At 43.0% G+C, this 17,586-nt stretch overlaps 1 protein-coding gene across 5 annotated transcripts; it reads left to right on the forward strand.

Annotated features, from left to right (window-relative positions):
- Positions 1 to 492: 492 nt before the first annotated feature.
- On the forward strand, positions 493 to 16,232 carry LOC131265864 (guanine nucleotide-binding protein subunit gamma-e). Of its 5 annotated transcripts, none has more exons than XM_058268203.1 (4): positions 493 to 727; positions 3,057 to 3,174; positions 13,111 to 13,212; positions 15,360 to 16,232. In XM_058268203.1, exons 2-4 carry the CDS (start codon positions 3,062 to 3,064, stop codon positions 15,361 to 15,363), a joined length of 219 nt encoding a protein of 72 aa, XP_058124186.1. In that variant the 5' UTR covers positions 493 to 727; positions 3,057 to 3,061; the 3' UTR covers positions 15,364 to 16,232. The 5 variants fall into 5 exon arrangements, with proteins under 5 accessions (XP_058124186.1, XP_058124184.1, XP_058124185.1 ...); XM_058268201.1 differs by having other exon boundaries at positions 496 to 772; XM_058268202.1 differs by having other exon boundaries at positions 496 to 765; positions 3,050 to 3,174.
- Positions 16,233 to 17,586: the final 1,354 nt, after the last annotated feature.

Below are 17,586 nucleotides of genomic sequence, written 5' to 3' on the forward strand. Positions count from 1 at the left end.
GTATGATAAAGGCAGAAAATTCCACTTAGAAAACTTAATATAATAATAAATGACCATCTTATTTAAAAACAATTTACAAATCATTAAGTTGGCAAATAACTCGTATTTTGATTTAATCAACTACTTACTTCATTTCTAATAAGTGTTGTTTGAGTTCATTCCCAAGTGCCGTTAATAATGCAATTTCAGTAATGGTTTATTTTAATCATGTTAAAAATACTTCTTCATCGAAGGAAAATTTAATAAACTACACAACAAACGTATCCTGCACGCTTGGTTTAGAATTAGATCAATTTCAAACCATTAAAACCATCTAAAATCGACAAACACCTGAAGACCGGTGTATTAGGTACGACACGTGTGTGGCAAACCGTTAGGTGAATGTGTGCATCTAACGTTTGGTGTCCAGCCGGTTCGGATGTGCTTCACTAGCGACAAGCCCGGCGGCGGTGTGTGTAGCGTGTATTGCGGCTCCACGACATCAAACGGTGCACAGTGGAGGCCTTTGTCGGCGGTGTCAGGTGTTTGGAGCGGTGGTGTACGCTGATCGACTCACCTGCTGGTGATAAAGTGCTTCAAAGGCCCAACCAGGACAGTCACTGAACGTTGTCCGTCGCGAACGGTTCCCGACACCGAGCAGCGAAAGTGGGAAGCGCAGTCGAACGGAGCGATTGCCTCGCATAGGAGAAATTTATAGCACCATACGTATACAAGTCCCAGTCCTCTGGTATCAATTCGGAATACAAATACAACACAACAGCTGCACTAAAAGGCGAGTTATCTGCGAGATGTACCAGAAAAGTCCGAAAGACGCGGCAACTTGTAGAAAACTGAAGTGGAGATAAGAAACGCCGAGATAAGGATAGTGTGCAGCTCAAGAGTCTTTCATCATACTCACGATCATGTAGTTCAGTTGATCGTTAACAGTGAAGAGAACAAATTCGTGTTTATTATCAAGTATTTGTCCAGTGTCCATAAATCATAATACAAGTTGTTCTTAGTTTCGTTTAAATTTTGAGTAGTGCGACTAAATAACACAGATTTTGATGTTGGTGCTTGAATCTCAATAAGCCATAAATAAAACACATCCGCGCCTCGCTCTACCAATTCGCTGTGAATATGCAAATCAAAGCGCAAATGTCAGAACGGACGATCCATCGTCGTGATCTTGCCTCCGTAAGATCAACCGCTCCACATTTAACCTTGTGCGATTTGCCAAGCTATTACCTAATTGATGTCATCCGTCAAGCCGTTCCCGGTCGGATGTTCGTCTCTCTTTCTCTTTCTCTATAATTACGATACGGTACTAACTGCGATCATTGGCTTCTCAACGTAATGGATGGAATTGGATCTTGTGCCTCGTAGGGGTGTCGAGGAGGAGAAGAAATCTTTAATTTGGTTGAACCTCATCGGTTCTGCTGTGTGGTATTGGAAGATAGATCACGCTTGGAGTTGTGTGTGAAGCCTATGAGAAACAAGTGAAATTGCAGTGACTCATGAAGCAGTGTACGAAAGATCAAGTATCGAGATTGAACGCTCCGATGGTGAAGATCGTACACCCATTACTTGGTGTTGCCCTATTCAAGGCCCTTCCGATGACTCGATCAGTGTTTAGTTTATCTTCCCCGCGTATTGAGCTTACCTTGACACGATCGTCTAAGGGCCCTCTTCTCACTCTAGTCATGCGACCTTTTTTTCTCACTTCTAACTTCACATCGGCACGATCGGGTTGCATGTGCGGTTTTTTCCCCAGTGCGCCGGCATTCGACTCGTCTTCCGATTTTATTTTTCATTTATCACCTCCACTCTAATCGGAGGTGGAATCGTGATCCACAAAGTGTTGAGTGAAGAAAAAAGAGAGTGAAAAAAAATTACACCACCGAGCAAGACGCGAGACGGAAACTGGAGCAATATTGCTCACAACATTTTCGAATGATTGGTGCTTGCATTCGTTACGGTGTTTGTTATTCTGCTTTGCGAAACATCTTGCACAAACGATCTTATCAGAACTGTATCGCTGGAACGTTACTTTATCAACAAGATAACGAGCAGTCGTGCAGTATCAATCGCCACAGTCACACCTTTTGGGAAGGTTATGAGGCCGATATGTTTGACGATGTAGAAACGAAAACATGTCGCAGTAAGTGACGATTGTGCAACTGCTTTGCAACAACACGCGCGTTGGTTGATAAGAGTCGAATTTTATCTTGTCAATTAAAAAGCTTGTTGCCTTCTCTAATCGATCGTGTAAAAGAAAATGGATTCATTCTTAAAAATCACACAAAATACAAAAATAAAAATGTTTACTCTGTTTTGCTGGAAAATAACGGTTATTTCGAATGTATTCCTTTTGCACGAGAATTTCGTAAACCTACCCCATTTTCCACGCTAACTTTTCGTCGATTTGCTTCTGCGCATGTTTTCCTGGGGAAACCATGGCTACGGTCGCCAGAGTGGTTGAGGGTGTATGCAGCATCCGTTCAATACAGACGAACTTTGATGCTTGCCTGGGTGTATGTGTGGGAAAAGCAACTCCCTGTCAAAATTTTATCAAACGGTCTTTTCACTCAAGTTGAAGATTGATGCTCGGAGCATGCGTACAATAGTCCATGGCGTGTGTTTTTCGTCTCGCACTTGTTTGGGACGATTGAATTAGTAAAGTCAAAGTCAAATAAAAGAGATATAACAGATTATTTGAAGAAAAACGGAAGAAATATAAGTCTAAGTATATTTGAGTACTAAAAACATGTCCATGACAACATTACGATGTTGATATCTTTTTTTAATCCTCCTTCTTGAAACCGTCATTTCAAACAAGGGACTAATTCGTACAATTTCCCCCCTCAGGTAACCCAGACTTTTCCTTGGTGTACTAAGGATATTTCCCTTTTGATGGCTACACATTTCCCCTAATTTTTCCCCACCTCGAGAACAAACGGTAGACTAGCGCACTGCTATCAGCACCCCTACCCCCGGAGATGAATTGGGCCGAAAATTGCACGCACACCACCACGGTAAAGCACTCGACTAAACTCTCGCTCATCGTTACCTTCCAGGCACGATGGATCCCAGTATTCTAGCAACCATGGACCGTGACGCACTGAAAAAGCAGATCGAAAACATGAAGTACCAGGCCTCGATGGAGCGGTGGCCATTGTCGAAGAGTATCGCAGCGTAAGTACCACCCAAGCCACCCCCAAAACCCACCCCTCTAGTCCTGTCCAGTGTACCAGTGGTTGGTTTCAGTTGGTTTCGTTTACTTTTTGTGAGCCCTTAGTTGAACAGTTTGATTTTGGAGAATCGATAAACCCGTTTGTATAACGATTACCTTTCCCGTTCATTTCCGGTGAGTGAAAAATCCTTTACCTGGAGACGGGAGGGGACACACGGTAATGAGTCATTGTGTGAATGGCTGTGCGGAAAAAAGGGCACCGCGAAAAGCGAAAGCGGAAAAGGATCCACTTCTTAGCGAGGGGGTTGGTTGTTCGCCCGTCGCCATCAGTCGATATTTTCGGGGTGTGTATTGGTTAAAGGACGGTTAAACGGCCACGCCAACGGGACGGGTTTCGGCCCGAAAAAGTGACAAGTGACTTGCGAGAAAGGCTGCGGCAAATTGCACATTGGGTAGCACAGGGGTGCACCTGACCAAATGTGGCGTGTGACCAGTGTGAGTGTATGTGTGTGTGTGCGTGAAAGGAACCAAAGGGGAAAGGGGAGCAGTAATGGAAGGTACGCCAACCGGAAAAGCACGAAACGCGACACAATCGCAAAGTTACATGAAACAATCCACACAAACCCGATGGAATCGAACAGGAACATTAGTTACGCAGACAAATCGAAACTGTTGAAAAACGGAAACAAACGATGAAGAGACAAAAGTCAGCCCGACGTCAACGGATGTGGGAAAAATCGATATATGTAACCCTCGTGCATGCCTTGGGTAGGGAAGGAGGAGCGGAAACCCCATCAGCCAGAAGGGCGGTGGACGTGTGGGAGGGAGGGAAGCTTGACCGTACAGCAGTATTGGTGCAATCGGTTTTCTCCATCGCTGGAAAACAACGGGGCGGGTAAAGGTGTCCAAGTGGAAAACGGCACCCCGCCGACAGTGAGTTTTTCCAGACCCAGAGGGGTGTCGGGCGTGGGGTGTGTAGTGTGAAGGTGTGTGTGTGTGTGTGAAACACGTGGAAGAGGGGGGGCACAAGTTTTCAGGCACAAGTGAAGAATTAATGCTAGAGCACTGAACACAACCGCCCGAACAATGAGTATGCGGACGAACCACTTACTAACAGAGGGGGATGATACAAATGGACGCGTGTGTGTGTGTGTGTGTCGGAGTGCCGTACAAAGTGCGCTTGTATTGTGGCACACTGCGCGGGCTGGGTTGTAGCGGCATTTGTTCGTTGGGCCAGACCGAAAAGGGGATGCTAAACAAGGGTGGGATCTTTATTCACGCGCTTCATCGACGGCTCAATCGTTCTTATCTTACGATAACCTTTTTTTTCTCTCTCGCCAATCGTACTGGCATTGTGTGTGCGTGTGTGCACTAGTTGTTGTTGGTTGGAAGTGGGAAAATAAATACCCTCCCAACGGTGCCAAGGTAGACCAAGGTTTCTATAGCGCACGGTGGAGACGCATCATCGTTTTTCGATTCGAGCGTGGGAAAACAAGAGACAGAACAATCACAGCCTCCTCTCCAGCGGCGATAGAGATCGCTTCGCTTCCCTTAGCGCTCTTATCGTCATTATCGCCGGGGCCCATCAACCTAAAACTCCCTCACCTTACCCGGTCCCTACTAAAGCGAACCAGGTCGGAGGTTATTAATTACCACTAATGGTGGTGTTGGTGGTGGCAAACCTCCACAGCGAGAACATGAGTCGGAGGAAACGCCGTTCTTGCAGAGAGTGCGTTTGATGTGTGTGGGGGAAGGGGGGGGGGGGGGAGATCTTGAACCGCCCCGGGGCTGTCCGCCTTCGTGCGGGCTGGGTTGGGGTTTGTCGGCAAGGTGCGTTCGCTACGAGTAGAAGAAGAAGCGCAAAGGGTTTGCAAACCCTCCGGGGGAGTAAGTGTCAGAAACGTGCACCAGGTGCCTCCATTTGGTTAACAAAACCCCGATGTGGGTTTGACGTTGGTTACCAAATGGGTTGTTCTGGATGGAATGTAAGCTAGATGGTTGTCGGTTCATACTTGCACAGTAGCACAGGCATCCATCTTACCATTTTCCTCGACAAGTTTATTAAACTGCCAACATCATTTGGTAGTTTTGGAGTTTGGATCATAAGTTAATTTTGTTTTGATTATTCCCAAAAACGGCCCTACTGACAAATTGAGATGGTGTCTGTTTGAAATAGGAATGGTTTTGCATCCAAATAATTATCATAAACAAAGTTGTTAGTGCTTGAAAAAAAGGAATAAAATATTCGTAACCTCATACCCTTCTTACAGAAAAGTCTTATAAGAATTTTGCTTAGAGATATACTTACTGATATTATCAATATCAATATCTAAAGTTAAACAGAAAATAAAGACAGATAAATGAAAAAAAAACTTTATGGAACATTATCCTGTAAAGACAGTATAATTTATATGTATAAATTGGTTTTTAATCTATAAGCGCTAAAAGCGATAATGAACTTGATACACTCAGAAGATGATTGAAATTCATTGACGTTATTTACTTATTAGAAAACATTAAAATTATTTGTTAACATAGGTTGTTTGTGATAACATTGGTTGGATTCCTTAGAACAGTTGTTTGTGTGTTTGCGTTTTCGTTTTTCGATGAACTAATTCAGCAAAAGTTCATCGAATACCCTTCGGGATATTTCCCAGGAATATCATGTTTCCCGAAAATGGCTTCGGCCGGCCGTCGGGTCGAGCGAACATCGCTAAACCATTTTTGGCCAGGGATTAGCGAAAATTTCATCAAAGCATCTCGAGGGAGTGGTCTAGGGGCCTGAGCGAGCGAGTAATACCGCTCTGTAATCGAGCCCCACAAAAAGCCAATCGCTGACCGATGTTTGATCATTGACGCAAACCTCCGCAGGGAGTGTCGGAGTCGGAGTCGGAGTGGTAGTGCTAACGTTAGTGGCTTTAGGTTGCCGAAATTGTGTGGTGATCTAATTAGACTGCTTGTTCAAAATACACTACATGGTAAGCGTTCGATAGAGCCGCATTGGTATATGACTTTAGAATAAATTTTATCACTTGATGTTGCCAAAATATGCACCTCATTTTCCATGTATTGCAAAATCTTAAGTTCCATTGGGAAATATCAGCCATTGCACAACAGAGCAGTCGCTTCGTAAGTAAATTTGCAGAGTTATTAAAAGTGCCTACGCCCAGCCGTCCTGCTCGTTAGCAGGAAAGCCTAAAGGGCACCACTTATCGCTAACGATGTTCTAATAATGTCGCCGTGCTCATCTTCTCGCGCTCACAGCAGAGCTCACCGGAACCGCCACAATGCGATGGTCAATTTGAGCGCAACAGTAGCAAAAATTACCGCCCTACACAACGCCTAAGAATGTGAAGGAAACGTAACACGACCAAGCGGGCATGCATCAGAAGTGGAGTGGACGGAGGCAGGCTGGCGACGCTTCCATCAGCCGAGTATGGCCAAAAGGCACGAACAAGTTTTTCCATCATCCGTTTCGTGTCGTGGAAACGGGGCGGGAAACGGGTCTTCCTCACTGCACCATAGGCTTGTGCGTGTTCTTATTTTCCGTGTCAAGACAGTGGACGCAATACCATGCCGCCGGAGGCACAAGCAGGAAGGAAAACCAGTGGCGAGAACAGGGAAAAACGTTGACGGAAAGATGTTCGTGCAAAGTGGTTGCACTGCAAGGCACATCCTGAAGCCTTTTTCTCGCGCCGCGTGATGAAACTGTTAATTTCAATATTGAAAGGTTTCATTGTTCCGTCGGGACGGTTTCTGCTTCGTCTTCCTGCTGCTTTCGTATTGCTTCATCAAGCATGTTTCGTTCTGAAATGAGAAAAAGCCTTTCGGTCACCAGTTGCTTGTTGTAAAAAAGGATGCTGCAGACAAAACGTTCTTGGAGAAGATTGAGAATGGAACCGTCTTGGAGAGCTTTCGATTGCATTGTTTCAAATTTGTTCCCATTTGTTGATGAGGATGGTTGAGAATGGAAAAGTTTTATTGTAAGATTCGTTCACTTTATTTTAAGCATAAGAAATTTATTTCGTCTATCTATTCAAAAAGTTGTCTTTATAATATTTATTTTATAAGCGTCTAGCCTTGCTCAGTGAAAATACAATCGTGCTGCAAACCTAGTACTAAGAACGCTAACCAAACTTTACTAACCTTCACTAACATTTCTAACATCTGCATGCAATACTAACCAACTAGTTTGTAGAAGCGACACGAGGAAAAAAGACACAATCCGTCTCGCTAATGACTGACCCCTCGCTAACCCATGACTACCAACAACTAAACCTACCTAACACCTTTACTAACCAGCGAAGTGCGCCGGGTGGAGCGAACGGGGACGAACGAATTCGTCGCCGGAAAAACGCCCCCGCCCGGCCGCCCGATTTGCAATCTCACCGCATAAACAGGCCACCGGGTCGTGATTGAAATTTTAATGAAAAGTAATCATACCCGAGCTACTTAGCGGACGGGCGAACAGCGCCACCAAGAGCAAGTGGAAGCTACGAGGCACGCGAGGTGGAAAAACTCCTATGCCGGGTAGGTTGGTATCGTTTTGTTTCCCCCAGGTGGTAGGAGGGAAAGGATTCGGGACACTGGGAAAATAGACGAATGGGGGGGTAGGATTTGATAATGGATTACGTTTCTCGCGGCACGTGATGAATGCGACCTCGTGGCTGAAAGCCAGCTTAACATGCTGGTTGATGGTCGGGCGATGGGCTATAAATAAATAAAAGTTAAGGGAAGAAAAACAGTTTTTTTAATGGCCCATTACAAACGAACGAACCCAGGCCAATGGAAAACTGCGCATGGAAAATAGTTCCGGCGTATAAATATCCCTCACCTGGAAGAATGTTGGCGTCGTACGAACTAATTGGATTTCAATTAGAAAGCTTCTCCCAGCCATCCCTACCCAACACCCTCTCTCCACCAGTCCCCAGGGAAATGGAGCAAACGGTGCCTTGATGTAACAGGATTATCATGGGGAATTGATTTCCCGCTTTCTAGGTGCAAGGGGATAGGGAAATGTTACCGTTGATTGGGGAAAGGCATCCAGACTGATCGAAGCATTGGACGTGGGGACAGTTTTTGTCCTTCTTTCCCTTTCAATTATAATAACGAGCTACATGTGCCAGGAAATTATTCGTTACTATTTATTATCATCGCATATCGTTCATCATACACGACACATGAGCTTCCGCCTTCATTTAGAAATAATATACAGGCTGCAGCTAATTTCTTTTTCATGTTTCGTAGAATTTGCTTTTCTTAATAAAATTAAATCAAATTTCAAACAATATGCCTATAATTAAAATATGTTAGAACTTGGTTTCTCTAGCTGACGATTTCTTCCTGTTCCTTTTATTGCCATGGTTTCTTTAATTTCCTACGGAAATGTTGTTAGACGATCGATCGCTAGGAAACCCTGCCATTTCCACAGTTCTAGGATTTCTTTCTGTTGTCGATTCCAAGAAGCAACACCACATCTCGCACACACTTGATTGGTTTTTGGAAATGGATGATTTGTTTCCTCCATCCGCGTTGGTGGCTTACATGAACCATCCGTGCTTTCCGCCTGCGATAATGTCGTTCTGGCGAAAACGGTGTCCCCACAGAGGCAGGAAAAATTTAATTACTTCGTTCGGTAAAATGTTGGTCCCTTCTCCCACACGCACACACACCTAAAGTTATCTCACCGGTAGCTAGGCTACGGATGATTACAGATCAGCAGGAGTCGTAGCAGGAAACATGGACCCAGGAAAGCAGCATCAATCATGCATGTGACAGTACGCGCACAGCTGTCTATGTTTTGAACATATTATCGTGCCTAATGGCGTCTAACGAGCGGGTACAAGCGAAATTAAGCATCATTTTCCTAGGATGTTTCATTACATTTTCTCCTCTTTTCAATGCTTGGCGAGTTGGTTTTCCCGAATGCTGAATTATTTTTTTTCCAACAACTATCTTCCGTTCGCCCCCGCACACCAGCGCACATCAAAGACCGTTGCTGGGAGCAACAGCGCCAACATAAATAATGAACCACGGGTGATGGAGCTCATAGATGTGGCAGATTTCCAAGATTCTTGCGCGAAATTAAGTGCACCGGAATGAAAGCATCATTTTTATTGCTTTCATTCTGTGATCCGTCGGAACGTGCCGAATACAGCTATGTGATGTTTTGTTTTATTTCGTTTTCTTTTCGCTGTCCTTGAAATATACAGCTATTTCTTTTTTTTTTTGTGATCGCGAACGAACAAACTTGCAGTGAAAGCGGGAGAGCACCGAAGGGTTTATGGCAACGGATTTATTTCTCCGTTTCCCGTTTCGCATTACAGCGCCCGCACCCCCCCCCCTCCCCCCCTGCATAAAAGCCCGCCCATCCCCTTTGCGAAAGGGTCTGAGAAGGTGTGGGAATAAAATTTCCGGCATACACATTTTTACGAAGCACGGATTTTCCGGGGAGTTCAAATGAAACGCTGATTGGTTTTTTCGGGTCGAGGGATGTGAAACAAACAAAAAAATGGTTGATGGAAAATTTCCGCACTTGTACCAATTCAGTGTGTATCATAAGTTTACGCATGATTGCGAAATGCTTGATCAAACCGTGGGAATGCAACGATCGGAACGGTGCTTTTGAAAGACCCTTTTCCGAAATAACCTTTCAGTGGCCTGAACGATGCTTCTTTATTGGTCTGCTTGTGGATGGTATCGGTTTGATTGATTTCACAAAGACCTAACCACAAAATTTGATTTCAACACGGTTAGCAATATTTGTTGCTTGTTATTCCAAGAGTTATGCATTCCATACAAATTATTTTTCATCAAAACTGTTTCATTTTTCTTGACACCACCTTCCAGTTAAAAACTTGTTTTCCCGCGCTGTTTACAAATGCCTTCGGTATCTCTAGCCCGGTCATCGTTTACACCGTACCGTTGGACCTCCTTTCCCAAAAAAGCCACCGCACTTTGGGTCGATGGAGGACTAATTAAATTTCACGCCCGTGTTTTTGCTCGGGCGGCGGAAGCCGATTCGCTTCCGGTGCGCTTCACTTCTCTCCGCTCAGCTTGACTCGCGACAGAATTGTGGAAGCAAAACCACCGGACCTGGTTGGGGAGCTTCCGGCATTGCCTCCGGAGCCACCGCTCTGCGGTTTTCCATAAATCAATTTCTCGCCGTCGTCCATTTCCGGCGCGATGCGAGCCGATGCCTAAGTGAATCATCATCGCGTCGATAACGCCGGCATACAGCAAGAACCAGCGGAAGAGAAGTCTTTCAAGTTGAACATTTTTCAACGAAAGCGCGAGTTAAATCAATTTTCAACCGGAAGATTTTCCGCACCACAAGTTGCGAGCGAACTTTGCGTAGCGAATTCCATAAATTCACCAGCGCGATAAAGCATTCCAACTTATTCTCCCAGGCCTCGTAGGTTGGTTCGTTGCTGGATCATGCATATTGTATGCATATGCAAACACGCGTGCTGGATGGTTGTATCCAGCAAAGCCAACATACTCTATGCATATGCAAACATGTTGTTCAACATCCCATCATCGCACCAAGGAAAAGTTTTGCCCGTAACCAGAAAGCACGGTAGTACGGAGCGATCGATAGCGAGAGCGGCGCGGATCGGGCTTTTCCCGCTGTTGATGTCAGAATTTCAACAGCCTGGATGTTCTTTTTGCTTCTTCTTTTATTTTGCTCGTCGCCAAACTTTTCTCAGCGTTATTACGCTTTCAATATGATGCCAGTTGTTTGATTACTTTTCGGAGGGTGGCATTTCTCTTCGACATGATTTTCAAATTAATCATCGGCGTCGCAGACAGTCTTCCGTTTTCCTTCGTTTTTCCATTCGAACCAGTAATTTTCATGTTACTTATACACTCAATTCAAATTCGGAAAGTAAATAAGTCGTTCGTATTACAATTTTATCGATTGGATAAGTACGAGTGATTTTCGCAATTACGGTGTGCTACACTGCACCGCCATTCAGCGCAAAGCTCTCGAATCTTCCATTCGGTTGCTTTGCGTGATAAGAGCATGAATCACATATCCCTCCCAAAACGTGTCAGTCGTACGCTACATGTGCCATGTCCTTGATCCAGCTCCATCTGCATGGGCTCAGCCGTTTTCGGTGACAACGGTGACACATCGCAAATAAAATTCCTTCCCGTTCCGCACGCATTCATTTGCCAGCGTGGTTTGGGTGGGAGGTTTTGTTGAAATGAAAACGCGAAGGCGAGCGAACGAAGCAAAGTGTGGTTTTATTATGTTGCCCAACCGTAAGACCCTGCTCAGCGCTGTCACTCGCCCGGATGAATCAGTTTTCGATGATTACGGCAAAGATGATGAAAATAAGGGAAAAAAACTGGATCTAATATGGCGCCAACGGAAGAGGATTTTGGTTGAAACTGTGAAGATCCCTGAAATAATGGGAACGGGAAAGGCATAAAGAAAAGGCATTTTTGTCTGAAAATCCTCAAATCAAATAATATTCCCACCGTTTTTCTGAACAATATTGCAACTCTACGTCCTGATGTTACCTGCAAAATAAGAGACATGGTATTTCACCTTTTAAGACAAAATTTTCCATGTAATTGTTAACTGAATATTTCTGAAAATTTCTCAAGTTTGCTCCCTCCGGTGATCAGCGCTTCGTGAAAGGAATGTTTCCTGTTTCGTTTCGATGTTTCCTTTCAACATCGGACAGACAGATTTATTATTTTCACGCTCGGCTAAGTCCATCAATCGGAGCGCGGGAGGCACCTTCATTTCTTATCAACATCCGGTAAAACGGGGCAAACCCCGGCCGTGTCCTTCTAGGAAAGTTGTGCTCCGTTGCGTCGCTGATTAAAAATACATCAAATACCAGCGCCTAGCTGAAGAGGTTGTGGGAAGATGGGACATTTACCCGCTGTGCTGTTCAATATTTAATTGACTATGCCTTGAGTCTCCAGCTGTGAATCCTGGCCCGAAAACCCCCGGGCGTATCTCGGAGCCCCGGTGACACCTCGCATTTGTAATTCAAATAAATTCGTAAGCAGAGCCACAAACTAGTTCGTACAGCAAATTTGAGAGCACTTTACATCCCGTGCTAGCGCATTATTTTTTCCACTCAGAAGAGTGTCGTTAAATTATTCTGTGCCATGATATTTTTGCTATTTTTCAAATTTTTTTGTGAAAAAAAAACGAAGGAAGTTACAAATCCTTTTTAGAGTTAAGCGTGCGAAACTGGAATGTAATAATTTTAAAAATAACAGCTTTCCGGTAAGGTTCAAGGGTTTGGTTCTGCGAAGGCATAGAAGATGTATCTGGTATATAAGAAAAAAAAACAACACTCAGCCAATCTTAACAAACAACTCCTAGCAACCAACTTTAAGCCCCCCGGGGTTGGGTCGAAACATCTTAAAATTGTCATGGAAACGAAAGCATTGCAATCTCAAAAGCAATTTTGTAAAGAAAGGAAGGGAAAGAGCGAGAGGGTGGAAAGACTAGGGGGGAAATCGGGGTGTTTGGGAACGTTCATTCTTTAGTCGTTTTCCACGCGTTCTTCAGGTTTGGATTGGACCGGCCCTGCAGCGACCAAGTTCAAAAGAATTGCTTTTAAATACCTTAAATGCTTATGATCCTTTTAGATTTCAGAAGGAGGAGGCATTTAACCAGTTGCTTTCTGATGTATCTAGAGAAAAATGTTAAAAGTACTAACAATCTTTTTCTTAGTATATTTTAGAGGATAAATATTCTTGTTTCACTTCATGTAATGTTTATCTAGAAATATATTTTAATTCCTATATTTCCTTACATTTCTTACTACTACCAATATCCATCGAATTTTCAAACCTTTTCCTGTATCCTTGACCATCGTTTTATTATAGCACCTGTCCGGCTAACGTAGTGAGCACTTTTGCGACTTTCAGTCCACTTACTAACCACTTATATTCCTCTTTTCCAGCATGCGAGAATACGTGGAGGAGAACGAAAAGAATGATCCGCTGATTCACGCACCGGACAAGAAGAATAATCCTTGGGCCGAGAAGGGCAAATGTGTCATCATGTAAATAGCGTCCTATCTTCTACCAATACTACTACTTGTTCTTCTACTACTTCTACTACCACCACCACTACTACTACTACTAGTACTTCTACCATCACTACGCTTCTACATCTACCAAAAACCGACTACTACTTCTTCCTCCTCACCATCACCACAACAAAATCACTTCTAGTAGGGCAGCCTGTTGCTTGTTCTGCTACGACAACAGCTACTAGATCACTATTTTCGTCCACTTTTGCTCTCGCTGGCAAAGAGAAACAGGACCAGAACTAAGCCAATCTCAGCAGCTTCGACAGGCAGCTGCCTCGCTGCTCCCCATTTGCCACCCACACTACCTCCTTCCCCCAGGCGGTTGGTGAAATGTTTTATAGAGTTTCCTTGGAACAGCTAACGCAAACCGAATTTCTTATCGAATACTCACCAAAACCTTGGACCACTCGCGGCGAAACAAACCGAAAAATCGAAATAACCGAAATCAAACTAAGGCGAAAGTCAATCAATAAGATCACTAGAACATCGCAAACATAGAGTAATCGAAGCGAAGCTGGAGCCGGCCGACCAGACGGCGTTTTACGAGTGTTTAGTAAACGAAAGAATCTTCTAGTTAACTCTCACGATACTCACTATCACTATAGAAACCAACGAGAAGATCTGACAGTTTGAGGTCCACTAAAAGAAAAAAAAACTCTCCGTTGGAGTCTGTTTTATTGTTGTTAAACTATTTCGTTTGAGTGTAGTTTTTTAATTCCCCTATTTAATTTGTTTCGTTTCGAAATGGTGTACATTTTAAATCTGTTGGTTGTCATGCGTGGATTGTTTGATTCTCCCCGATGTCGTTTATGGTTTAACACGCGTTTGAACTAACAATTGCTGTAAAAAACAAGTGTGGACAGTGTTGTGAACACAATGGATAAGAAAACTTCAACAGACAACCGTACACTAACTCAAGCGTTTGCTTTGCAATGGAGAGTGAATCCTAGTCGAAATTATTATATTACCATCTCGTTGAAATCCTGATTTTATTTAACTTTGATTTGGAAACAAGGTGTACATTTAGTTTGATCGGTAAATTTGTATGTCCACACAAGACACGCTATAGTAAAAGACGAGGGAAGTATGTGTGCGCCGGAGGAGGTAAACAAAAGGTGGAGGGAAAACGAAAACGAACACATGCAACTATGGTCTCGAATTGTGCTATCTGTGCAAAATCTGAATGATTAAAGATTAAAGAGCGTTAGCGTGACTGGCTAATGGATATCAATCAACAAACGTGGCTGTTTTGAATCATTGTGCATCAACAATCCTTCGCTAACTTATTGTTTTCACCGGAGGGCGGAACCGAACAATCGTCGAACTATCATACACCTTTGTGATAAGGATTCTTATCAAAAAAGGACACACACATACACATACATACACTTCCCAAAGGATACACGCCTTCGTTTGTTCGTTGTGTACAAAATGATGCATTCTATTCCTCTTCTGTTTCGCGGTCGGTGTGCAGAATGTTTGAGTTTTGTGTCTATGCTGGAAAATAAATCGTTACAATGCATGTCTCACCAAGTTTGTCTGTGGTATTGTTTCTTGTCGTTCCTGCTTTATTTGTTACTGTTTTATCATTTCGTTCGGTTTATTCCTGATCCCCTGTATTTTACTTTTCTTTCCGGGATTTACTTTGACTGAATGAGTTGTGTTTCTTCGGTTCGTTTGATAATGTCCCGTTATGTATATTGTGTGTTGCTTTACGCAAAGTTATCGATGTTGTTTGTCATTATTATAGGTTAAACAATCAAATACGAGTTAAAGCAAAACAAATATTTATCATGTGATATGATTTCAATAAAAACTCCATACGGCACGATTAGTTTACAATAGAAAACTGTACATACACGGACCACATGTAATGGAGTACTTTGTGAATATTGTTTGTTTGTTGAACCTCAATGTGGTTTGTCATTTACGAACTAAAAATGTTTGTCGACGAAAACAACACCTCCGCCACCATGACCTTTAGCTCGACGGATGTGTGTGAAAACTATCACTAGGTCACGTTTGCATGCAGTACACCGACGCTTTCCAACTCTGCTCAACGAACTACCGAACCCAGAATTAAGACCACGTGTGTCTATTGGTTCTCTTCTCGACAGATAAAACGGATCGTTGTCTTCACCAGTTAGCTATGCTGCCTCGTGCTACAAAGAGAGGGAAATACAGAGAAGAAGCATTAAGGAATGATAGAAAAAGAAGGGAAAAAAATTAAGGAGAAGGAGTGAAAGATATGCCTATGGCTTCGCAGTACATTCTGCGTGTCTAAATGGCAGTTGGAGCAAGAGATGGACAACGATGGCAGGGTGCCGGAAACGGAAGGATAGAAAGTCTTGCGAAAGTAAAAAGCATTGGCTTTTTTTGGCGTAATTACTTCCAACTCCATAATCGAATCGATCCGAATCGCACAGTCGCCAGGGAACGTCCAAGGAAGGTCCTGTATCAGCATCGGCACCATCGGCATCGTCGTCTCCAGCATCATTAAGCATCATCGTCAAGTTTCCACAAGTTTGCCTCAGTTTGAGGCGCTCGTGCGAAGGAAGGGAGCATGAAATACATTTAACAAGAATCTAGTCATAGTTCGTTTCTTTTTGTTGAATGTAAACACAGTGCAGCAGCTAGGTCGTGGAAAAGTTAACAGGCGAGTTGTTTGACATTTTGGGGATCACGGAAGAATCCCCGGCAGGAAGATTAACGAGCAGCTCTGTTCAATTCCAGCAAAACTCTTCTGTATGCTTTGGAATTTCTACTTACTTTCTGTACTTTCTCGCATTTCAATAGTGAATTCTGTGGGTGTTTAGTATTTATTGACTCGAGAAACTTCGGCAAACCAGCCTTCCATTCTCTATTCTTTCCCATCCATTCAGTATCCGGCGAACCGATACCGAATATCAATCGCCATGAAACGTATTTTGTACTCAGTAGAATTTCCCACATAAAATCAGGTTGCAAAACGACAGACGTAGCTTCTCTTCCATGGTGGAAAAAAGAGAAAAGAGAAAGCAAGAAAGCAACCTACCTCGGGCAGTGAAATGTTAGCGAAGTGGTTTAATTTATTCTCGCAAAACCGTGCAAGTCATTTATTTCTTTTAAAATAAATAGAACGCAAGTCGGCGTTAGGAGGTAGGATGATTTTACGACCCCACCAACGCCATGTGTTTTTTTCTTTTGTTCACTCTGGAAAGAGTCAAAATTAGTTCGACTTCGACTTATCGATTACATTCCGGTCTTGAAATACACTTCCGTAGGTTATGGCGACGAGAGAAGCTCAGCTATTGTTCCATTGTTTGTTTGTACGTTTGTGTTAGGGAAAGGACCTAAATAGACCCCCGGAAAACCAAGCGTAGGAGTAGGTTCGATTTTGTTTATTTTTTGTTTTAACACTGCCTGTTAAAATTCCATAAAGCTAGCGAACATTTAAAATAAATCATTACTAAGGAATGCTATATTAACGAAGATAATTCACTTTTCTTAGAAATAAAATAAATGATTGCGTAAATTATAAACTAAGCGTTTTTAACAGAACGTGACGAATCTTGACTTTCCCGAAGTTGATTCGAAACGTTGAATCCTATGAGTTGGAACATTTCTTTATTTACAATAAGAGCAAGTATCTAATGTATAAATAATTTTTACGATGTACATTAGCTCAAAATTTATATATAATCTCGATAAGTTCAAATATATCAGACCAATTTTGTCTCGAAACGATCTAAAAAAGTTCGGTCGGAATAAGCTAGGAGTACAACCGCACACAATGCTTTAATTTCTAGGTTTGTGTCTTGGCTAAAGCTTAAAAATGGAGCGTTTCCACGTCCAAAGCCCACAAGGATTGATGCTTTCGGAAAATTGAACCTAGGATATTCGAAAATAGATGAAAATTTTCTCCACATTATCCTTCCGAAACAGTGGTTCATGCGCAAAAGTTTTCAACAATAACGATTCTCGAAGCGTTACTTTTTCGTAACGGCTAACAACAAATCGGATCTAAACAAACCAGTTGAAAATTGACGTCGGAAAAGGCACTTGCAAACGAAACACCAGTTCTGACATCGGTCAAGGAATTTCTCGTTCTTTTTAATTGTGCGCTCAATAGCTTAAGTTTGACAATTAGCGATGGAGGAATTTTTAATTTTCTTATACATTTATTTAAACATTTATGTGCAGTTACCCCCTAAGCGATTGTGAAGGAGAGTTTTCGATGGTATTGGTACATTTTTGGTGTGTTTTATTAGGGCAATGCATTGTTTTGATGCACTCTTCCTGGCTCCCCTTGGTTTTTTTTTCGTATTCGGTTCTTTTCCTTAGGGTAACGTTGATTACTTTTTC

The sequence above is a fragment of the Anopheles coustani genome, chromosome 2 (genome assembly GCF_943734705.1).
Source record: "Anopheles coustani chromosome 2, idAnoCousDA_361_x.2, whole genome shotgun sequence".
NCBI lineage: Eukaryota > Metazoa > Arthropoda > Insecta > Diptera > Culicidae > Anopheles > Anopheles coustani.